The sequence below is a fragment of the Anabrus simplex genome, chromosome 3 (assembly GCF_040414725.1).
Source record: "Anabrus simplex isolate iqAnaSimp1 chromosome 3, ASM4041472v1, whole genome shotgun sequence".
Classification (NCBI taxonomy): domain Eukaryota; kingdom Metazoa; phylum Arthropoda; class Insecta; order Orthoptera; family Tettigoniidae; genus Anabrus; species Anabrus simplex.
In genome coordinates, this window is record NC_090267.1 from 280,212,612 (window position 1) to 280,233,708 (window position 21,097).

A 21,097-nucleotide genomic window follows, 5' to 3' on the forward strand; every position below is an offset into this window, starting at 1 on the left:
TACCATAGCCACAGATCACCGCACGTTTTTGACAATATTAGATGAACGGAAAGAAAGATTTAATGAAGACATTAAAAATCTAACAACTGGTGTTAAATCTAGATCTAGTTCCAAATCTCATTTACTGCTTAAAATAACCCTTCACAATAGTTGGAATGCTCCTCTAGTTTTGCGATCAACTTCTCTTCCACTTCAGTAGTTCCATCACACTTTAAATGATATTGAGGCTTGCTTTTGGAGAAGCAAACAATGAAAACTGTAAAAACATATCAAGGAGTTGATATTAATGCAGACTATATACATCCAGTTGTTGCGGAGATACAAGTAAGGCAGAAAATCCAGCGAAGAAATCAACAGAGAAGCGACACAAAGAACCTGGAAAGATCTGGAGGTTTGAAAAGGAGTCCGAGACATTCTCAACCTTCCTGCCATTCGTAAATCTCTGTCAGTTTGGTACCGGAACTCGAACTAAGGCTCCGAGAATGGCAGCTAATTGTGCTAACCATTACGCTGGCGGACATTCTTAACTACAAAACATGTAGAACATGATTGATGCATTCTGCAATGCACGGGTCAGACACGAAACTTTTCACCTATTTGTGCGACGACATCAGAGCTGCAGTAGGCCTACGCCACAGAGGCAGACATTTCTTAACTACAAAACACTGATGAACCGCATGACTTCGGCGTGTGTTTTCATTGCATGGGTCATACGGACGAAACTCTTCACAAATTTGTGTGATGTTATCAGAGCTGCAGTAAGGCTTGTACCCTCTTCGGTGCGGAATCATGTTCTTCTCTGATGAATTGCATTGGGAGGTCTTGTATGCGAGATTTATTTTCATTTTCTTCGTCTCGAAAAGCCAGGGGGGGTCTACTACGCGAATGGCTCTAATACTCGAGTAAATACGGTATATTGTACATAACAGAGTTAATTAATTTCAAACAGTATGGACATGCAATATTTGCTACAGCTGCAACATGCATTTCATTGTTTTAATGTGTTGTAGTCATTCCTAACCCCGTTTATTAAAAATATGCATCACTACAAAAATAAAGTATTTAATTCACATATAATTTTACCATGATGTTATCAAGAAGAGAAAGACAAGAGAAAGGCATTGTGAAAATTGGTGGTCAAAGCCTTGAAATTGTTGACAGTTTCAAATATCTAGGGAGTAAATTTAATGCAGAATACAAGGCTGGATATGGAGATTAGCTAGAGGGTGCAACAGGGCAGTGCATTCTACCAGAGTGTAAGAAAACTTGTCTGGAATAAGGAAGAACCAACGAGTGTAAAGAGATAGTTTACATATTGACTTATGCGGCTGAGACCTGGTCTTTGACAAATACGGAGGAAAGTAGAATTCAAACTAGTGAAATTATATACCTAAGAAGTATGATAGGAAAGGCAAATAATAATAATAATAATAATAATAATAATAATAATAATAATAATAATAATAATAATAATAATAATAATAATAATAATAATAATAATAATAATAATAATACCGTATTTACTCGTGTATTAGAATCCCTTGCTTATTAGACCCCCCCCCCCCAGACTTTTCGAGACGAAGAAAATGAAAAAGTAAATCACGCATACAAGACCCCCCCAACATAATTCGTCAGAGAAGAACAACGATTCCTCTGCTACAAAGCAGGTACAAGCCTTACTGCAGCTCTGATGACATCACACAAATTTGTGAATAGTTTCATCTGTACGACCCATGTATTGAAAACACAAGTCGACGTCATGCGGTACATCTGTGTTTCGTAGTTAATAAATGTCCGCCTCCGTAGTGCAGGCCTACTGCAGCTCTGATGATGTCACACAAATAGGTGAATAGTTTCGTGTCCGACGTGCTCATTGCAAGCACACATCAGTCATGTATATATACCTGTGTTGAAATAAAATGGAAATGGCGTATGGCTTTTAGTGCCGGGAGTGTCCGAGGACAAGTTCGGCTCGCCAGGTGCAGGTCTTTTGATTTGACACCCATAGGTGACCTGCGCGTCGTGATGAGGATGAAATGATGAAGACGACACATACAGCCAGACCCCGTGCCAGCGAAATTAACCAATTAAGGTTAAAATTCCCGACCCCGCCGGGAATCGAACCCGGGACCCCTGTGACCAAAGGCCAGCACGCTAACCATTTAGCCATGGAGCCGGACTATACCTGTGTTTTGTAGTTAAGAATGTCCGCCAGCATAATGGTTGGCACAATTAGCTGTCGTTCTCGGGAGCCTGAGTTTGATTCCCGGCACCATATTGCTAGAGATTTACAAATGGCAGGAAGGTGGATATGCGATAAAAATGGTACATGCAACTCCCTTCCTCTGGGGGCTGTCTAACAAGAGCTGCACCACCCCTGGATGAGGAAACGAGTTTACTTTAGTTGAGAAATATTCACGGTTGTTGCTATTAATATAGCAGGTGAGATCATTAACAAAGTGATCGTTTAATATCCCATAACTCGGGCCAATATAGGTTTATTTGGAGAGAAGTGGATTTAAAACGTGATAAAAGCAACCTAATTGTAATGATTGTTCTACTCGCCAATGTACCTCACAAATAGTAATAATAATGATCTTTTTACGTCCCCACTTAACGATTTTCAGAGACGCCAAACAAAACATACCTATTATGCGTTAATTAAAAAATGGAGACAACGATCATACAAAATTAAACATTATGATGATAAAACGCATTACCGTCACTGAATTACTGCGACAAAATTTCCTGTTATTTATTTTTAATCTTGCTGTCATGGAGCTTCTGGCTTGATATCATACATAACCTAAAATGTGCTGTGTCTCTTATCTCATTTACAGCTGTTTAGGTAAATCCTGATGTGATAAATGTGAAGAACAAGCATGACATATACTTAAAAATAAGGGTTTGGCTTTCAACATTCGCAATTATCCAGAGAACGCTTCCAGTATCTATGTATTACATTCGGAAATACAACTCGTAACATATGCTAGTTATCAGCTGATGGTTTCGCATGTTTTCTACAGCACGGCTTTGTTCGGAAGGAGTGGCTTCTGCTACACATACACAATCTGGGAATATCAGAGACCATCTCCAGATCTCCAGAAACAATTTGGGAATAGATTCTCTCTGTTTGGACTCTATAGTCAGGAACAAAATTATTTTTAAAAGTTTCAAAAAAGACGGGACCTCACCTCGAATGCTCTCGATGTGGGGGTGATGAGAAGGCAGTGAATATGACATCATTTGGAATGACAACATGCAAGTAGCAGGGAAGTTGGTGGCACAAGACGATAATTCAAATGAAAGCAGTGATTAGGTTTACTCATGTTTACTGTGTGGTAGACCTATCGCTCAACTGACAGAGACAAATGACTGGCCATTAAATTCTTTTGTATCAATATTGCATAATATGATAATACTATACCCTTACCCCTTTTCTCCACAGAGTCGAGTACCGGTATGAAGTGTGTTTTCATAGCGTGTTTTTACGACCGTATATTCTTCCTGACGTCAACCTAATCAGAGGAATTAATGAGATGAAATACAGTCTAGCACTAGAACGGCCGAACATTCCTCATACCTATAAAAGCCGCAGGCGGTCATTTTGACCTCTGCCGCTTACTGACATATATCTACATCCAGGATATGGGAAACATGAGAATGTTCAATAATTTATTTTAAAACAACAGTTAACCATATTAGGATGTATTGTATACAGATCAATCCATTGTTAAATATTAATAATTGTTCATATTCTCTCACTTCTAATAGGTAACAATGAAATATTTCGGCCGACTTGCTGTTAAATGCCTTTGTGAAAAATTATGATAAAAATAACGGTCTCTATTTGTTTACAAGCCTATTTAGGCACTTGACAAGCAATTTATGCAAGTTATTACCTTACACGAACATTTTCCACAGACTACTCATCGGTGTTCCTTTATTATCTACGGATGTAATTTTTGGCGTGAATGTACATAACCCTAAATGATTAAAAGTCACAAAAGAACAACCTCATGCGTAAAAAATTAGGTGCGTGGAAATACCTTGAAATTTGCTAACGGTCAAAATGACCGCTCTGGCCATTCTAGTGCTAGTTTGAGTAAGCAGAGAGTGAGGACATGCTGAGTGGAGCGTGCCGTGAAGTATGGGGTGAGTTGAACAATATCGGGCAGTGACTGGGAGGTGGCAATGGAGGCTGAGGAAGAATTCAACGAGATGTTTGGAGAGGAAGGAAGATCTGGGAAAGATGGGAGAGGCAGTTTTGGTAGCAGCGGTGATAGCTGTGCTTGTGGTCATTGGGGGGTGGGGGTGGAATTAAACCCTGGCCCGAATACCCAGTAGCAAACAGTATGGACATATACTGTCTTCAGCTGGGAAGACTCAGAAGCGATTAGGGAAATGGTGAAGGAGGTTATAAAAGAAACCTGCCCTTGGGATCAGATCAAAGAAATGATGAAAGACCAATCAAAGGAGCTAGGGAATATGAGGCAATGGTTACAAGAAAGAGCACAAGAAACTATGACCGAAGCGGGTAGCAACGAGAAAGAAATAGAGTTGCTAAAAGAGAAACTACAAAGCTTAGAAGAGGAAGTGCTGATGAAACTGAAGAAAGAAGCAGAAGTCAGTAAGCAGGAAAGAATGAAGAAATGTGTGTATATATATATATGGTGTTCAGGAAGAAACGAAAGAAAGCAAAGTTGACATAATTTACAAAGTGTTTGAGGGCATCCAGAGCAAGATGAAAATAAATTTCAGTGAAGTGGACATAGATGATGCGGATAGGGTGGGTAGAGCGAAAGGGCGTAGACCAATCAGAGTGAAGTTACTATTGTCCTTAATGGCTGACATAGTGATAAGGAACACGAGCAATTTACAAGGACAAAAAATTTGGGTGAAGAGAGATATAGGCAGAAAAGGGAGTGAGAATCTGAAAACTCTGAAGAGGCATCCAGGGAGGGCCAGACACCAGGGGTTGAAGACCCACATACGGGGGCAACAGCTAGTGGTTTCAAATGGAAGATGGGTTCGAGTGTGGCCAGTGCCAAAACTGAAAGCAATGGACGAGAATTTTAAGAGGGAAGAGGACTTGACGAAAGGCAAGATGAAAGGAAGGATGGAGAGCAAGTGGTGGAACAAGCTGGGGTAAGAGAGAAGCTCAATCCAGGGGGAAGTGGACAGTGCAGTGCGGGAATGGATACGAGAAGCTGGGAGGTGATGGTTGAGGGTGAGTCTCAAGAAACTTCAAGTGAAGGGTGCAGTGGACAAGTGAATAACAAAGGTGGACGTGTGAGGAGTGAGTTGAAAGGGAGAGAAATTGTGAACAAAGGTAGAAGTATGAGTCTAAAAGACTTGTGGGTACAATGAATAAAGGAGCGGAGGAAAAAGAGGAAAGAGAGTGACACAATATGTCAAGTAAAAAAGATATGGAGTTAGAAGGTGAGAGGGCTATGGTAACGAGAAGCAAAAATAAGGGAGGAAATGTGGAAGGGAAGGGGGGGAGGGTAGGGTAAGTTATAGCTAAACTGGAAGATAGGATTTGTCAATATTGAGGGACTGTTAGGTAAATTAAGTAATAAAAAGGTTAAAGCAGTAGTGGAAAGCTTTGATATTGTGGCACTCTTAGAGACATGGCTGGAAGTAGGGAAGAGAATAACATAGGGGAGGAGGGTGTTTGTGGTTAAGCATAAATCAAAAAGGAAGGAGCGGAATAAAGGGGGGATCGCCGGGAGGGATAGTGGTGCTAATAAGAGAAGAGATTAGTGATCTAATAGAGGATATTGAAAACGAGTTGGAAGAAGTAATCTGGATTAGGTTTAAGATGGGGGGAGAGAGGAAGGGAGGGCAAAGATGTTAAGTTTAGCTTTTGCATATTGCCACCCCAAGAGCTAATTACATGCAAATTACTTGGGGGGGGAGAGAAGAAAAGGTATAGTGGGGAGGAGGATAAAGTTGTATGGAGAGATATAGAGATATCGATATTTGAACTGGACAAAGGAATTTCAAAAGAAGAAGTACGGGAAGTGATAGGCAAAATTAGGAGCAGGTCAGCATGGGGGATGAAACGGTATAACAATAGATTTAGGAAAGATATAAGTAAAGTTGGACAGATGATAGAAGGCATAGTTAAGTTATTTAATAGGATCTTTGACAGTGGCAAATACCCAAAGGAATGAGAGACAGGAATAATATGCCCAATCTACAAGAAAAAAGGAACAAAAACATTCTGAATAATTACATAGGAATAACTTTATTAGACTCACTAAGTAAGATTTACACAGGAGTTTTAGCAAACAGATTAAGGGACTGGGCAGAAGAAAATTCGGTACTGTCAGTTTTCCAAGGGGGTTTTTAGAAGGTAAAAACGACGTCAGACAATATAATGATAGTAAAGATGATTTTAGAAAAATACACGAGTTGGGAAGAGGTAAAGTATATGTGGTGGCAATAGATTTTGAAAAAGCGTTTGACACGGTAAGCAGAAGGGCATTAGTTGAAAAATTGGGCAGGTTGGGGGTTTCTGGGAAGATGATCCATGCAGTGGAGGCAATATATAAGAAGGTCAGGTGCTGTGTTAGACTGGAGGAAAATACATTAATTAGTCCAATAGATTGCAAGATGGGTTTAAAACAGGGTTGCAGATTATCCCCGATATTGTTTATTTTAGTCATTATTGACATTCTGCATAGACACGAGGGAAATAACTGGTGGTTCTAAATGAGATAGAGATTCCAGGACTGATCTTTGCGGACGACGTGGTTTTGTTGCCTTTGACTGGGGGTGAGATGCAGTGAAGTCTAAATGCGGTGTCGGAATATGCCAGGACATGGGCGCTGAAAATTAACAGAAATAAAACTAAGATGATAGTAATGCAGAAACATACATACATACATACATACATACATACATTATCATTATAGACTGTTATGCCTTTCAGCGTTCAGTCTGCAAGCCTCTGAGAATTTACTAAACGTCTCCACAATCCTCGATTTGCAACTAGTGTTGTGGCCTCATTTAGTTCTATACCTCTTATCTTTAAATCGTTAGAAACCGAGTCTAACCATCGTCGTCTTGGTCTCCCTCTACTTCTCTTACCCTCCATAACAGAGTCCATTATTCTCATAGGTAACCTGTCCTCCTCCATTCGCCTCACATGACCCCACCACCGAAGCCGGTTTATGCGTACAGCTTCATCCATCGAGTTCATTCCTAAATTAGCCTTTATCTCCTCATTCCGAGTACCATCCTGCCATTGTTCCCACCTGTTTGTACCAGCAATCATTATTGAAAGGGAGAAAAAATAAAATGAAATAGATGGTCCAGGGCGAGAAGGCAGAACAAGTAAATTATAATATCTATGAGTATTTTTAAACAGAAGATGGATTTGGGATGATCAAATAAAGAGGGCAAAATGGAAGGGGATGGCAGCCCTAGCAGTAGTCAAAATTTTAGTGGCAAAATTCCCGGGAGTAAGTTACAAAACTCTGAGGTTAGTTTTAAGGTCAGTAGTATTAAGCCGAGTAATGTATGGGGCTGAAGTATGGGGTATGGAAGAGAAAAGGGTTATACTAGAACAAATTATGAGTAAATATGGTAAAGCTGTAATGAGATTGTTGCAGTATACGGCGAATGTTGGGGTGGTGTTAATGTGCGGGGAAGAAATAGAGGTGGAATGTGTTAAAAGAGTAATCAAGTATTGGATGCGTTTGAAAAGAGGTGAGGGAGGAGAGCTGCTACAGGCTGTGTACGAACATCAAAAGAAAAACATGTATGAGGGGTGCTGGCTACCAAAAATCAAACAATACGTGGAGAGGGTGGGGATGGGGAACATGTGGGAAGAGGTCTGGAGTAAGCGAGATACTAGGGGTCAGAGAGTGCTTTCAAGGAGGATTAGAGAAATCCAAAGACAGAGGCTGTTAGAAGAAAGTAGTAATACAGGATCTCTTAGTGTTTTTAATAAGGTAATGCATATGACTGTTAAATATTGGGAATGTAGATAGATTGAAGAGAGGAGGCTTACTGTGATCGCTTATGGGTTTATATAAGAATAAGGGGTGGATTAAGGGTAAGGACAAGACCCTATGTATATTATGTGGGAAAATGAGTAACGACCTACACTTAATAGATAGATGCAAATAAACAGAGCAGGTAAGAGGTAAACTTTTGAGTAATAGCAAATGAGAGTTACTGGAGCAAGGGGAGGAACAAAAAAATCTTAGGGTGGGCAATTTTAGAATGGGAAAGGGGAGGGGATTTGAATAAGTGTTTACGTGAGGTCAGAAGATTATGTGAAAAAAAGTTAAAAGAAGTAAGTACTTAAATTTACAAGGTGTTCTAAAAACAAAGTTTTGGTGGTGTGAACTCAATGTGGACATGATTTTAATAAAAATGGACTTGAAAGTGGTTATTTGGTATGTAGAACAGTGTATTAAGATATGTGGAGACAGCAAGTTTAGAAGTTAAGGTAAGGAGGACACACACTCAGCAACAGTTGAACAGCTATAGCTGAGTGAGCTAATGTAAGAGAGTAGGTCAGGCACAGTGTGCTTATAGTTTGGAAGTAATAGCTGGCTAGCTGACTCAGCCAGGCTGGAGTAGACAGGAACGTTGGCCTCCTTGAGGGTCGTGTGTAACCAATTATATATATTCTTTCGCTAGTGGCTTTACGTCTCACCGACACAGATAGGTCTTATGGAGACGAACCAATTATATCAGTATGGATCCACACGACCCTGGGGGCTAACTCAAGCTGAAAAAAGAGTGATGGAATGCTGGACTTTCCTTTAGTAGTGAAAGATTATATAGTGAGAGTAGAGGTAATTTAGTTACAATGTATGTTAAGAGGTGGTAGGGAGAAATAGGAGAGTGGAGGGCAGGACATAACCGGAAGAGGACGGGGTAGGGCGGGTCTATCCCAAATGTATGTGGTAGTGAGTCTGAACAATGCAGCAGTGAACAGAATGGCTGAGCCATCAGTAGAACCCCGCTTAACCGAACTTCGTTTAACCGAGATGCTCTGGCAAAATTGTATTTTAATATTTTGTTTTTACCCTCTTGTTCTTAGCCGTCGATATTAGTAATTCTCATTGCTATATGTGCTAAGAACTACTAGGCAAACCCTATTTTTACAGTATAACTTATACCAGAATGCATGTGTAGCATAAAACAAAACAGTTTCTTACCCTCTAGTTTGTGCCATGATACTTTTCTTCTTGAACAAGCAGGAATTATTCTTATTATTATTGTATTATTATTCTTATTATTATCATTATTACTGTATTATTCGTCATAAAGATTATGTAGACTGTGGTTAACGTTGCTTCAGTTGCGGGAGTTTCATCTTGTTTACTGCTCAAACTATACGGCAACTTCTGTTAGGAAACCAGGGAAGTCCAGCGACCCTTCTCCATTCATATTTTTATTTCACTCAAGGTCGTTCCACTGGCCTTGTAGTTCTATACTGTAGTTCCAATGTTTTTCTTACCCCATCGCAACATGAACTACCAGCTCATAACGGTACTGTATCTTATCTTATTCTTATCCTACTAACGCTGTCCCAGGCTTCTGGACTGGGTTCTTTTGAAATGCAGTAGCAAGGTACAGTATACAGTAATCAGTTGCATTAAAAGTACAGTGGCAAGTGCGTGCTTATTGAATGATGTCAATTAAAACAAAATTTACGTTGTTGTAAGCATAGAAAAAAAAAATCGAAGCAGTGAGACAGGTGGAAAATGGTGCGATATTGTGAAATGTTTCTGTGGATTATGGAGTTGGTGTGTCAACAGTGGCGGATTGGGTAAAGACAAAATCTAAATTAATTGAGCTTTCCTCTAAGATACCAAACAGTACAAGTATTTCTTTGGTTCACACAACAACGTGAAAAAGGAATACCGTTATCCGGTCCTATAATTCAAGAGAAGGCTAAATGATTGGCTACATATTTAGGGGATGATGGAAAGGACTTCAAGGCTAGTTCAGGATGGCTAGATAGATTTAAAAATAGATTTAAAAACAGATGTGGCATACGTCACTTACATCTAAGTGGCGAGAAGCTTTCCGCAGACCCACTGGCTGTTGATGTTCTTAAAACAGAATTTGAAGAGATCAATGAAGGATTGACAAAATATCAGGTATATAATGCTGACAAAACACGGTTAAATTTAAAATGTTGCCAAAAACATCCCTAGCATTAATGAAAGAAAAATCTGCACTAGATCACAAAAAGAATAAGGAGAGGATTACGGTTTTAGCATGTGCTAATGCTTCAGGCACTCATTGGCTGCCACAAATGTGCATAGGAAAATCAAAAAACTCTAGAGCTCTTAGAAATATTGCCGCCACTGCCTTATCAGTTTATTATAGAGCTCAAAATATTTCCTGGATGTTGTCGCAACTTTTCGAAGAATGGTTGTTTCAAAAGTTTGTACCAAGTGTTGAATATTTTTTGAAGTTGAAGGGATTGCCCAGAAAAGCAATTTTGTTGACTGACAATGCCCCAACACACCCAGGGAAGCTGGAAAGTGGTGATATTGTTGTTCGGTTTCTGCCTCCTAATGTGATGAGCTTAGTTCAACCCATGGACCAAGGTGTTCTGGAAGCATTCAAACGCCATCATCATGCGTTTCTGCTACGATCTATTCTGAGTGATTGTGAATTATCCGGTAAAAGTCTTACGGATTCGTTGAAGTCTATGAACATAAAACATGTGATTTATTGGTGTGCCCAATCCTGGGGAAAGATTACATCAGTGACTCTTTGTAATTCCTGGAACAAACCGGATGAAGGGAATTTTTTAGAAGATGAGGAAAATGATGACAACCTGCAAGAGATGGTGAAACAAATTCCAGGATGTGGGAATGTTAACCAGTGTGAGGTAAGCAAGCAGACGACTCTGACCTTGACAATAGCAGTTCTGAGAATCGAGTTACAGCAAATGATGGATTTAATGTATTGGAGGTAAGATTGATTTCGAATTTTTATTAAAATACGGTACCACATGCTTTAATTACAGTACTGTAATAAAATTACTGTATACAGTATTCAGTTCAGTAGTAACAAAAGAAATTGTTTCATTATTTCAGATTGCTTTGTTGAACAAAGCAGTGAATCTACACCAGCTGATGTACTGTTGATTAAACGGTGGTGCAACATAGCTGAATGACAGCGCTGCACCAAGAAAATTCAGAAGAAAATCACTGATTTTACACGAGTGACATTATGTAAACATTTTATGTTAATATGCAGTATACACCTTTGGTTAACAGAGTTTATGCATTTTTATTTGAACATTTACCTGCCGAAAATATTTATCATGTGTCATCCGAAAAAACACATCAACTGAAGTGACTCCGCCCCTTTTATTTTGGATAAACGGGGTTCTACTGTAATTCTTCATTTCTTCTCTGATGCCTGATCTGTCATCACTACGTTACCATAATCTGTTTCCAGTGTAAAGCTACTGCCGTGCTCACTACTACTGTACCACTGCACTATTCTTGAGATAAGGGTTTTTGGTTAAATCAGAATAAACGCAATTGCCCAGGACGAGGTTGAGTAAAAGGAATGGATCCACATCATTATATCATGTGGATATCAGAATAGAGATATTCATCATGGCAGTGAAAAGACAAAGAAATGGAACTTGGATTGTTGAGCCAAGCCAACACTGAGAACAAAATGAATGCAATTTTAGCAGATAGATGTACTACAAGCAGGAGTTGGAATTAAGTAAAAATTCAAGAAAAGAAGAGAATTATTTGAGAAGAATATACCAGCAAGAGTAATATATTCAGATCTCGCGATGTAGAGATAGAAATATCAACCAAACAGAATATTTTGTCAAATACAAGGCAATATACTACCAACTTGCCCTAAGATGCCTATACTATTAAGAAGAACAAAGCAGAACAAGGCTACATTATGCAAACAACATCGTCGAGTTACTTAAAACAAACCGACTTTAATCAAATATTGAAACTAAAACTATCATTATAAAGAATTAAAAGAGTATAAAGATCAACTTAATCTTGAAAAGAAAAGACAAATTGTAATTTTAGTAGGCCTTAAGACCATCATATGCATCAAGTAATGTCATAAGTATTTTCTATTCTTGTGATCATGCAAGAGAAGATGGCATCACACTAGATGGGCAAGGGATGGCCTGGAATTATCCATCTCATGCCATAAGCAGCCTAGACCAGAGGTGATGGCAGAACCAGCCGCCAGTTACGAGGGTCTCGCGCACCAGCAGCAGAGGATAACGGACCACATCTAGACCATCCTACAGGCAGTGGTCATGAGATAAGTTTCTTGTTTTAAAAATCTTTACATGTTTTGATAGGAAATAATGTTTTGAGTTCATTAGTAGTCAAGATTTATTCTTAGTGACATTTTAATCTGTCAAAATTAACCATTAATGTTAGATTCTCACATATAACCTCAACATGAATTGATTTATAGGGAGTAGATAGTTTTGTAGGAATATATAAACAAAGAACCTAAATCCAAGAAGAAAAGAGTGGATAACGATCCAAGTAGTGTTATGCCACAATTGAAAATGACGTTTCTTTTTAAGAAGTACATGTTCTTAGAGTAATATAGATTCCAAGTCATAACTTGATATTAATGCAAATGACAGATTCAGAAAACACATGTAAGCGATATGTTGATTGTTATTGTAATGTTAAGAAGTACTGAAATGTGATATGATAGGATGAAGGTTGTGGCAAGATGAGATACAGTAATATAGGAATATGTGAAGAGTGTGCATCAAGGGAGGCCATTATTAAGAAGAGGTAATGAAAATTAGAAGAGATACGAATTAAAATGTATAGTGATGAAGATATGGAGTTGATATGAGAATGATATATGAAGTAAAAGAGAGTAGATTATACATCGTGAATGGAGAAGAGATGGAATATTTCAAGTTATGCTGATGCAAGCTAGGATTGCATATGTTAGTAGTGAATAAGTGTAACTCATCAAATAAATACATAGTAACGTCATGGCAATGTATCTAACCTATGTGAGGCAGATGCTGTAGAGTCACGACCATCTAATGACATCCCTACCACAAATAAATATTATTACACTTGGAAATAATAAATTTAAGCTTATTATAGATAGCTAAACCCTTCTAATTGAATCAAGGCATGATTATATTAGTATAATGGATCAGTGCAGACATATAAGATCATATGAATGAATTTAGGTTGTATTATGTGTTCAAAAGGAAGTAATCCCCATGCTTAATGATACCTATGAAATTTTACAGTCATATTTCAATCAATTAAAGTTATGTAGGACATACTTTGAGGTTGTAAATAACTTATTTGAACAAGTATTTGACTTTAGGACATACCATGAATGATAGAATAAATGTAGGATATTAGCAACAGATTTTGCTTAAGGTAAACAAGAAACTTACTGAGTCATCCACAGTTTATCATGAAATAAAAGATCCCATGAAACAATTCGGAAAGGTTGTCAAGTTAACAATTTAGCAGTGTTATTAAGCAAGTAATTTAAATGTCAATTGTATCAAAGAGAAGGATTGGACTTTTTGAAGATAAAAGAGAATGTAATTGTATTCAGACAAGAATTTCACATCAATTGTAAATATTAATTTACCCTTTTTTAAATTCTCAACAACATTGTCATAATTTTCTCTTCCTACATTCCTTTCATCAGTTATTTTAATAAATATTATTAGTTAATGAAAGTCACTGGAGGTATTATTTATAGACTTTTATGGTAGAATAAGCTATAAATAACAGAGTTAATGATAATGCATTTTTGAATTACTGATCGATCTACTGATATGTTGGATGGAGACATCCATCGTGTGAACTGAGGAGTTAGGTAACACCGTATTGGGCACATAGAGTCTTCTTTGATTCCACGTTAAATGATTGAACAAACAAATACCCTGAGAAGCTGGCTGGGATTCTTTGCCTATTCTTGACTACTTTATGAAGCAACTTCCTACTACTTTCACAGTCTTCTATTAGCCTGGTAGTGAACTCAAGCCAACATTTTTTCCTTTTCTTCTTTAATCAGTCACTTCACAAATAGTTTCTTGTTCTGGTGCTCCTGTGCTAGGTGCTGAATTTCATCTTCTTGGTGGACTGATTTCTGTTTTTAGTTATCTCCCATTCACCATGGTGTTTCTTTCTCCTTGCATACTGAACTTGTCTTTCCATATAGTGATTCGGCTTCTCAAAAATAGGGTGTTCTTGAATGATAGCCACTCTTCTTCTACTCCTCTTCTTTCATTCTTTGGTAATTTGGCTGAGATCTTTCTTTGGTATTCTTCTTTCTTCCCATCTTCTCCTAGCAACCAAGCCCTATTCTTTGGCATTTTTTTTGCGCTTGACATTCTACATATGAATGTTCCCAATGTGCACGACCAAAAGCCGGTGGTCACTATTAAGACTTTCACTTTTACTTGGAATAACCTTAACATTAGTGATGAACTGGCTAGCACATCTATCAGTCACACACAGAAGTCTATCAGGTTTTCTCCCTCCTGGTTTCTGCCACCATAGCCATGGGGGCCTATGATGTCTTTGCAGCCTTGCATATCTGTCCACTCCCATAATTGTGATGTTGTCTTCCTTTATTTGGTCCTCTAGATCTACAAGGAACATATCTTTTTCATCTGAAGGACAGCCTGCCTGTGAGGCATATACAATACTTGGAGAAAGATATGGAATACCTGGCCAACACACAATTTCATTTTAATGATTCTGTTACTCATATACGTTATGTCCATCTGTATATCAACATCTTTGTGGAGAACGAAAACAACTCCATTTCTGGCATCATTAGGGCTCCCACTCCAGTACAATATGTAACTATTTCGTAAGGTTTTGTTTCCTGAACCTTTCTATTTTGTCTCACTTAAGCCTAAAATTCTGAGTGTGTCTCTGTCCACAAGGGCTACAAAATTTTTACATTTACCAGCAAGAGAGAGGATATTAGGGGTTCAAATTCTGAGCTGTTCCTTCCTGTGTAATGTCGGTTTCTTTCTGCATCTCCGATGAGCTTTGGGTTGTTGGCCATCATAAGTTCATGAAGAGTTGTTCTCATGTCAGGTAATATGGCAGGGAAGGAATATGGAAGCATTAAGACAAAAAATTTATACAGAATACAATATACAGATGGTTCATCTAAGATCAAGAGCGAAGCTGTTAATGTTCAGAGTAGTCCTTAACAGCAAGCTATGATGAATGATTATTATCATCACTATCTTCTTCATGGCCTTTTCCCAACTACCTGGGGCCAGTACTATGTGTGGATTAAGCCCAATTTTAAGGATGGGTGCCCCATATAGAGGAATGTATTCACTACACTACTGTGTATTTCTGTGGTGGTTCATAGTGTGATGTGTTGGTTGTAAATGAAGATGTGTATAGAGTCGAACATAAACAATCAGTGCCCAAGCTAAGAGGGGTTAACCTGACACAGTTCAAATCCCCAACTAGACTGGGAATCAAAACTGGGCCCCTATGAACTGAAGGCCACTATGCTGACCATTCACCAAGGAGCCAGATCTATGATGAATTATTATATCTCACTATAATAAATAAAACAAGAATTAAAAGCAGATATTTAAATTTTGTAAAAGAGATTTTCTAACTTATTAGAGAAGGGAAACTGGTACTGTTATTCAACTAAGACAAGAAATTTCTATACCGTGCTTTCTCAAGAGCTTCCTCCTCTTCCTTCTCTCTTCTCCGTTCATTCTCTAACCGTACCCTTTCTCTCTCAGCTTGTTCTTTTTGGTGGCGACGCTGTTCCTGTTGTTCAATTAGAGCTCGTTGCTGGAAACAGAAAATATGCTTTATAAACATATGTTGATATTTGACTAGAAATTCTTATTTTTATTTTTAACTCTTCTAGCTGCCTATCTGCTAAGACAATATGAATCATAAAGCACACATACACTATCCTGGGTTACAGATATTGTGAAGAGTTTAATGCTCACCATGATGCTAAAAACAAAACAAAAAAAAACCACCTTAAGACAGTTAAGAAAAAGGATGCAAAATAATTCTTCAAATATATGGAAAAGATCTGAATGAAACATAATAAGGTTTCAAATCATACCTCTGATTTGATACCCAGACTTCCAAAACAAATAACTCCAGTATGATGCCACAGCACACTTATTTGACTACTACTACCACTACCACTACTACCACCACCACCACCACCACCACCACCACCTACTTGTATCAAGTATTGCAGTGATGTTTCTATGACTTCTTCTTTATCACTTCCATTTCACCATTGGTACTTGATATGTCTTTGACTTTACTGCAAAAGGATACCATATTTATTCGATTGTAAGCCGGCACTGACTATAAGATAATCCCCGAGAAACCAAATAATTTTAAAAAAAATAGGTACATTAGAAGCACACAAAGAATACATCTTTTGTCATTTAATTGTTTAGTTAGATATCGCCATCAAACGATTCAGATCCATTTTCGCTTCTTTGTCACTGTCTTCTGTGCCATCAAGTGCATTCAAGATCGAACACACAACCAATGATATTTCCTGTAATGTTTGGAGACAATGCTATAATTTCAAAAGGATCAGTTAGTAGAACTGATAGCTAAGTTTCCTCCAGTTGAAGAATGTCAACAGATTATCATGATTTCTATGAAATATGTCATTTTGCTGATGTTTTAGGTGCCACAGATCGTACACTCGCAAGAATAGGCATATTTTTGGATGCCCTAGTGAGTTTTTTAATGGGAGCAACTTCTTCTGCTAAGCCTTTTAATTTGTTAACAGTGGTCCCCAAGTTGTCACTTGCTGGGCCGAGTATCTCAGACGGTTCAGGCGCTGGTCTTCTGACTCCAACTTTGCAGGTTCAACCCTGGCTCAGTCCAGTGGTATTTAAAGGTGCTCAAATACGTCAGCCTCGTGTTGGTAGATTTACTGGCACGTAAAAAACTCCTGTGGGACTAAATTCTGGCACTCTGGCGTCTCCAAAAACCGTAAAATAGTTAGTGGGACGTAAAGCAAATAACATTATTATTAAGATGTTCCTTAAAAGCGAGCTTTGAATAACACCATTGTTGTATGAAGACTAAGTGTTATTCAATATTTTTGCACTTATTCTTTCTTACCAATTATTGAAGTACTGTATGTTAGATTTCTTCTCTAGGACTCTACTTGTATTAAATAAACAGGGGATGAATTTGACCAATTCGTAACGAATATACCTGATACTGATATATTCAAATTTTACTTGGAGATTTCAATGCAAACTCTGGATGTTGACAAACATATGCTTTACATCACACTGGCACCATTATAATAAAAATCCCCAAACTTGACTGTGACTGGCTGTGGGAAATGGGGCCTGCCATTGTAATGAAGACTCCTCTATCCAGCTATATAAGAAATGACATATCCCAACCTCCCCGTGGTGTTTCTCAGGCAACACTAAGAGCAACGCAAACTAATTAAATACTAGTCAAAATAATAATAATAATAATAATAATAATAATAATAATAATAATAATAATAATAATAATAATAATAATAATAATAATAATAATAAGAAGCTGATTCGTGTATTCCGATAACTTATTTGTAGTTCTATAAATATTGGTGTTTATTTGTAGTAATTAAGATTAGTGATATTTATATACAGTACATTATTACACAGAATATACAGGATTTCAATGGCAAAATAGTTAACAGTCAATGTATTGTTATCAATTACTGCCACTTCTCATATTGAAATATTGCATTGTTGGCTATGGCCAAATACAAAGGGTAGTCAAGCAAATTATAAAAAGAAAAATATAGCTACCTTTTTTTTGCTAGTGGCTTTACGTCGCACCAACAGAGATAGGTCTTATGGCGACGATGGGATGGGAAAGGCCTAGGAATTGGAAGGAAGCGGCTGTGGCCTTAATTAAGGTACAGCCTCAGCATTTGCCTGGTGTGAAAATGGGAAACCAAGGAAAACCATCTTCAGGGCTGCCAACAGTGAGATTCGAACCCACTATCTCCCGGATGCAAGCTCACAGCCGCGCGCCCCTAACCGCACGGCCAACTCGCCCAGTAAGAGAAATATAGTGTTGTCACCAAAATGAGACAAATGACCGTGAGCATCGTGAACTTCTCTCACAAAATATCTTCCTCCTGCAATCTTTCTGCAGGTCTTACATAATCTGCCCAAGCAGAAGTTGTTAAGCTGATCACCTCATTTATGAGTCTGTCCACATGTGCTCTCCAGCACTTTTGACTGTAGTGACTGTAGAGTGGTGCAGTGTGGTACCAATAACTCGAAAACGGTTTGGTTTAAGGGTCCATAGGAACATACCAAGATTTGTTCCACGTGTCCTAAGATTTATAATAAGCTTTGTCCCGTCCTTGTACAACAAATATGATTTTCGCTTATGTTAGCCTATGCTATTGTGGCAAAGGGCCTAAGTCTAGGGCAGAAGATGAATTCTGAAAAATCCTTTCTTAGCGCATCTCTAGGCCAAAAGATGAACCTACATCTAATTTCAGCTTTCAAGGTCTTTTGGATCGGGAGATATAGTGATGAGTGAGTGGTATTTGGCTTTTATATACATAGATTGGTTTTTAAGTTTTGTCAACCATCAACCATGCACCAGTGCTGGACTGTCATTCTTACCAAAGGTTCTGATCTGTCTCACCTCCATCAGAAAACATGACCTCGCCCTTCTCCCTCCTGAATTGTTACATCTGCTGAATTACTAATCACTCACTAATACTTTGGTCATCACTAGATTCACTTTCAGTACCTGATGTAGGCCTATACCACACACAGTGTGTGCCGAATCAAGCCTGCCTTGGTGGTGCACTTCCTTTATTCCTACTTCTCCTTGACTGTCGTTGTCGCCATTAGCGATAACATTACCCGAATGTGACGTGAAACTTATAGTTTCTCATTGAAGATGGCACTCTAGCCATCTGTGTTTATACACAGTCTCTTTGACACAGTCTGTCTCTCGCTCTCCGAGTGTTAAGTTGGTCTGCTCGCGATGCCAACAATGGTTGGATCAAACGTGATAAGCAGACTGGAATTTAATATGTGCTTCTTGATCTGCGAATTGCTATTATCGTGGATTTACTTGTTTCAAGGGTCGGTTCTCTGCTTGAAGTTATTATTTTGATTGAGGTATATATTTCGAGACTCCTGATTGCTGCTCCCAGGTATTCATTCATTTTATTTCATTTTCATGCCAGTTACAAAAACTGTTCTGTGTGATTGTATTTCGGTAGTCTTTTATGACCTGTCTTCATTTTATGTGTGTTTTAATTTTTTCTTTCTTTGTGTGCACACGCGTGGGAACGGAGAGTGGTATTTACCTATCTGTTTATTTGGGCCTGTGTGTGTTTGTGGGTTTTGAGACCATGCATTTTTGTTTACTCATCATTTGAAATCATGGCTGAGCATTGGTGTATTGTGTGATTTGACGCTACGGGGCTTAATCCATGTTTGTCCACGTGAGGCAATTTGGATGTCCCGTGTAGCGGGTCGACGAGTGCTGTGATTGCTACGATTATATTTGGATTAGCCTTGCCTATATTTTGCGGCGGTCCAGCATTGTATCTGCGGTGTTCGAACCATGCTCGTGAGCCCATGATATCCTTCGCTATCCTGTGCGATAGTATACGTCGCGTGCCTTTACACTCCGGCCTGATCTGGGTCGATTTTATATTGGGTCTCTCTTCTTGTTCATACGTGTGTGTGTGTGTGTGTGTGTGTGTGTGTGTGCGTGCGTGCGAGCCTGTGCTGTCTGCTTGTGTACGGTCTATAGTACTCTCCGTATCTCGTAATTTCAATTTTAATTTTTCTTTATTTTATTTTACTTTTCGTTTTAGTTGGGCGATTTGGACCATGTGTAGTGTGCTATTTTATATTTCTAGGCCGTTATTTGGTCCATTGTCGGCGATTAGTTTTTGTTCTTGTAACTGTGGCAACATCTTCTTCTCCTTCGCTTCTGCTTCTTTTGGGAGGCTGTGCTTTAGTTAACGTAAGAAATTTCATTTTTGCTTTTGTTGGGACGCGCTGGCATCGAATGGACGCTCGCTTGGAGCGCGGATGCAAACTGTGATATGTGCGCGGCCCGTATTACCGCGACTGTATTATTCCTTTAGTGGTTCCATTTTCTGATTCCTTCGATAATGTGTTTCACGTCACATAATTTTTCTCAAACAAATTTGTAAATTCTATGTAGTCATACGTAGGTGTGTAGTGCGATCGTGTGTACTGTCGGCGTGTTACACGAAACTTACTATGTCATTGAACGGGATACTACTTGATGTTTCAATTTTCTACAGTTATGTAAGTAACTTTTAATGCAGCCTCACATTTCTGTTCTCATTCTAATATTATGTGTGTTTATAATAAACCCCAGTTTCCTTGATCCGTTCTTTTATTCATGCGGGTTACGGGTTCATGCCTTTCTGTCCTTTCGCTTCCCTTTGTCTACGCACGGATCCAGCTCCGAGCTGTTTTAGCTCGTTCCAGTCCATCCACGGCAATTTACGAAGAGAGGTAAGCGAGGTAAGTATCTGCGCGTATATGTCGTGTACTGTGTTGATGTGTAATGGTAGCAGGGTATGGGGGTGGTAGAAGTGTCATCTTTCATACCATCCACTGCATTAGAACATGATGTCACCGTGAAACTTTTGTGAACAATGTCTGGAGATATTTCCTTCTATGCTGCAGCAATCCATTTGCACACCTGTGAAAGGGAAGCTCTCTTAAGGCGTTCAGCTGGAGTTGTTTCTGCTGTGCTGCTTATCCAGTTACAGTACAGTCATCTCAAATTTGCCTTGAAAGGGCGGTTGATAGAAACAGAGAGGTTGTAACATTCCAGTCATTCCACAAAGTGCATTGGGACTAACTGCGGCATAACCACCCCCTTAAAGGTCACAGTGTTGGACACATTTCATACCACCTTCACCAGGAAAAGTTTGATTTTAAAAAAATACAAAATATTATGTCTTGAAACAATGGCGTGGTCTATACATACGTAACTACGGTATTTTGCAAAATGTGAACATCCTTCAGTACAAAACTGAGACCTTT

General features: G+C 38.7%; 1 protein-coding gene across 3 annotated transcripts in view; it reads right to left on the reverse strand.

Moving 5' to 3' along the window:
• LOC136866258 (bromodomain-containing protein 2) overlaps positions 1–21,097 on the reverse strand; it is a 709,923-nt gene that overhangs the window by 12,401 nt on the left and 676,425 nt on the right. For all 3 annotated transcript variants that reach the window (XM_067143061.2, XM_067143058.2, XM_067143060.2), the window contains exon 25: positions 15,700–15,827. In XM_067143061.2, the coding sequence (XP_066999162.2) occupies positions 15,700–15,827 (128 nt within the window). The remainder of the gene's footprint in view (positions 1–15,699; positions 15,828–21,097) is intronic.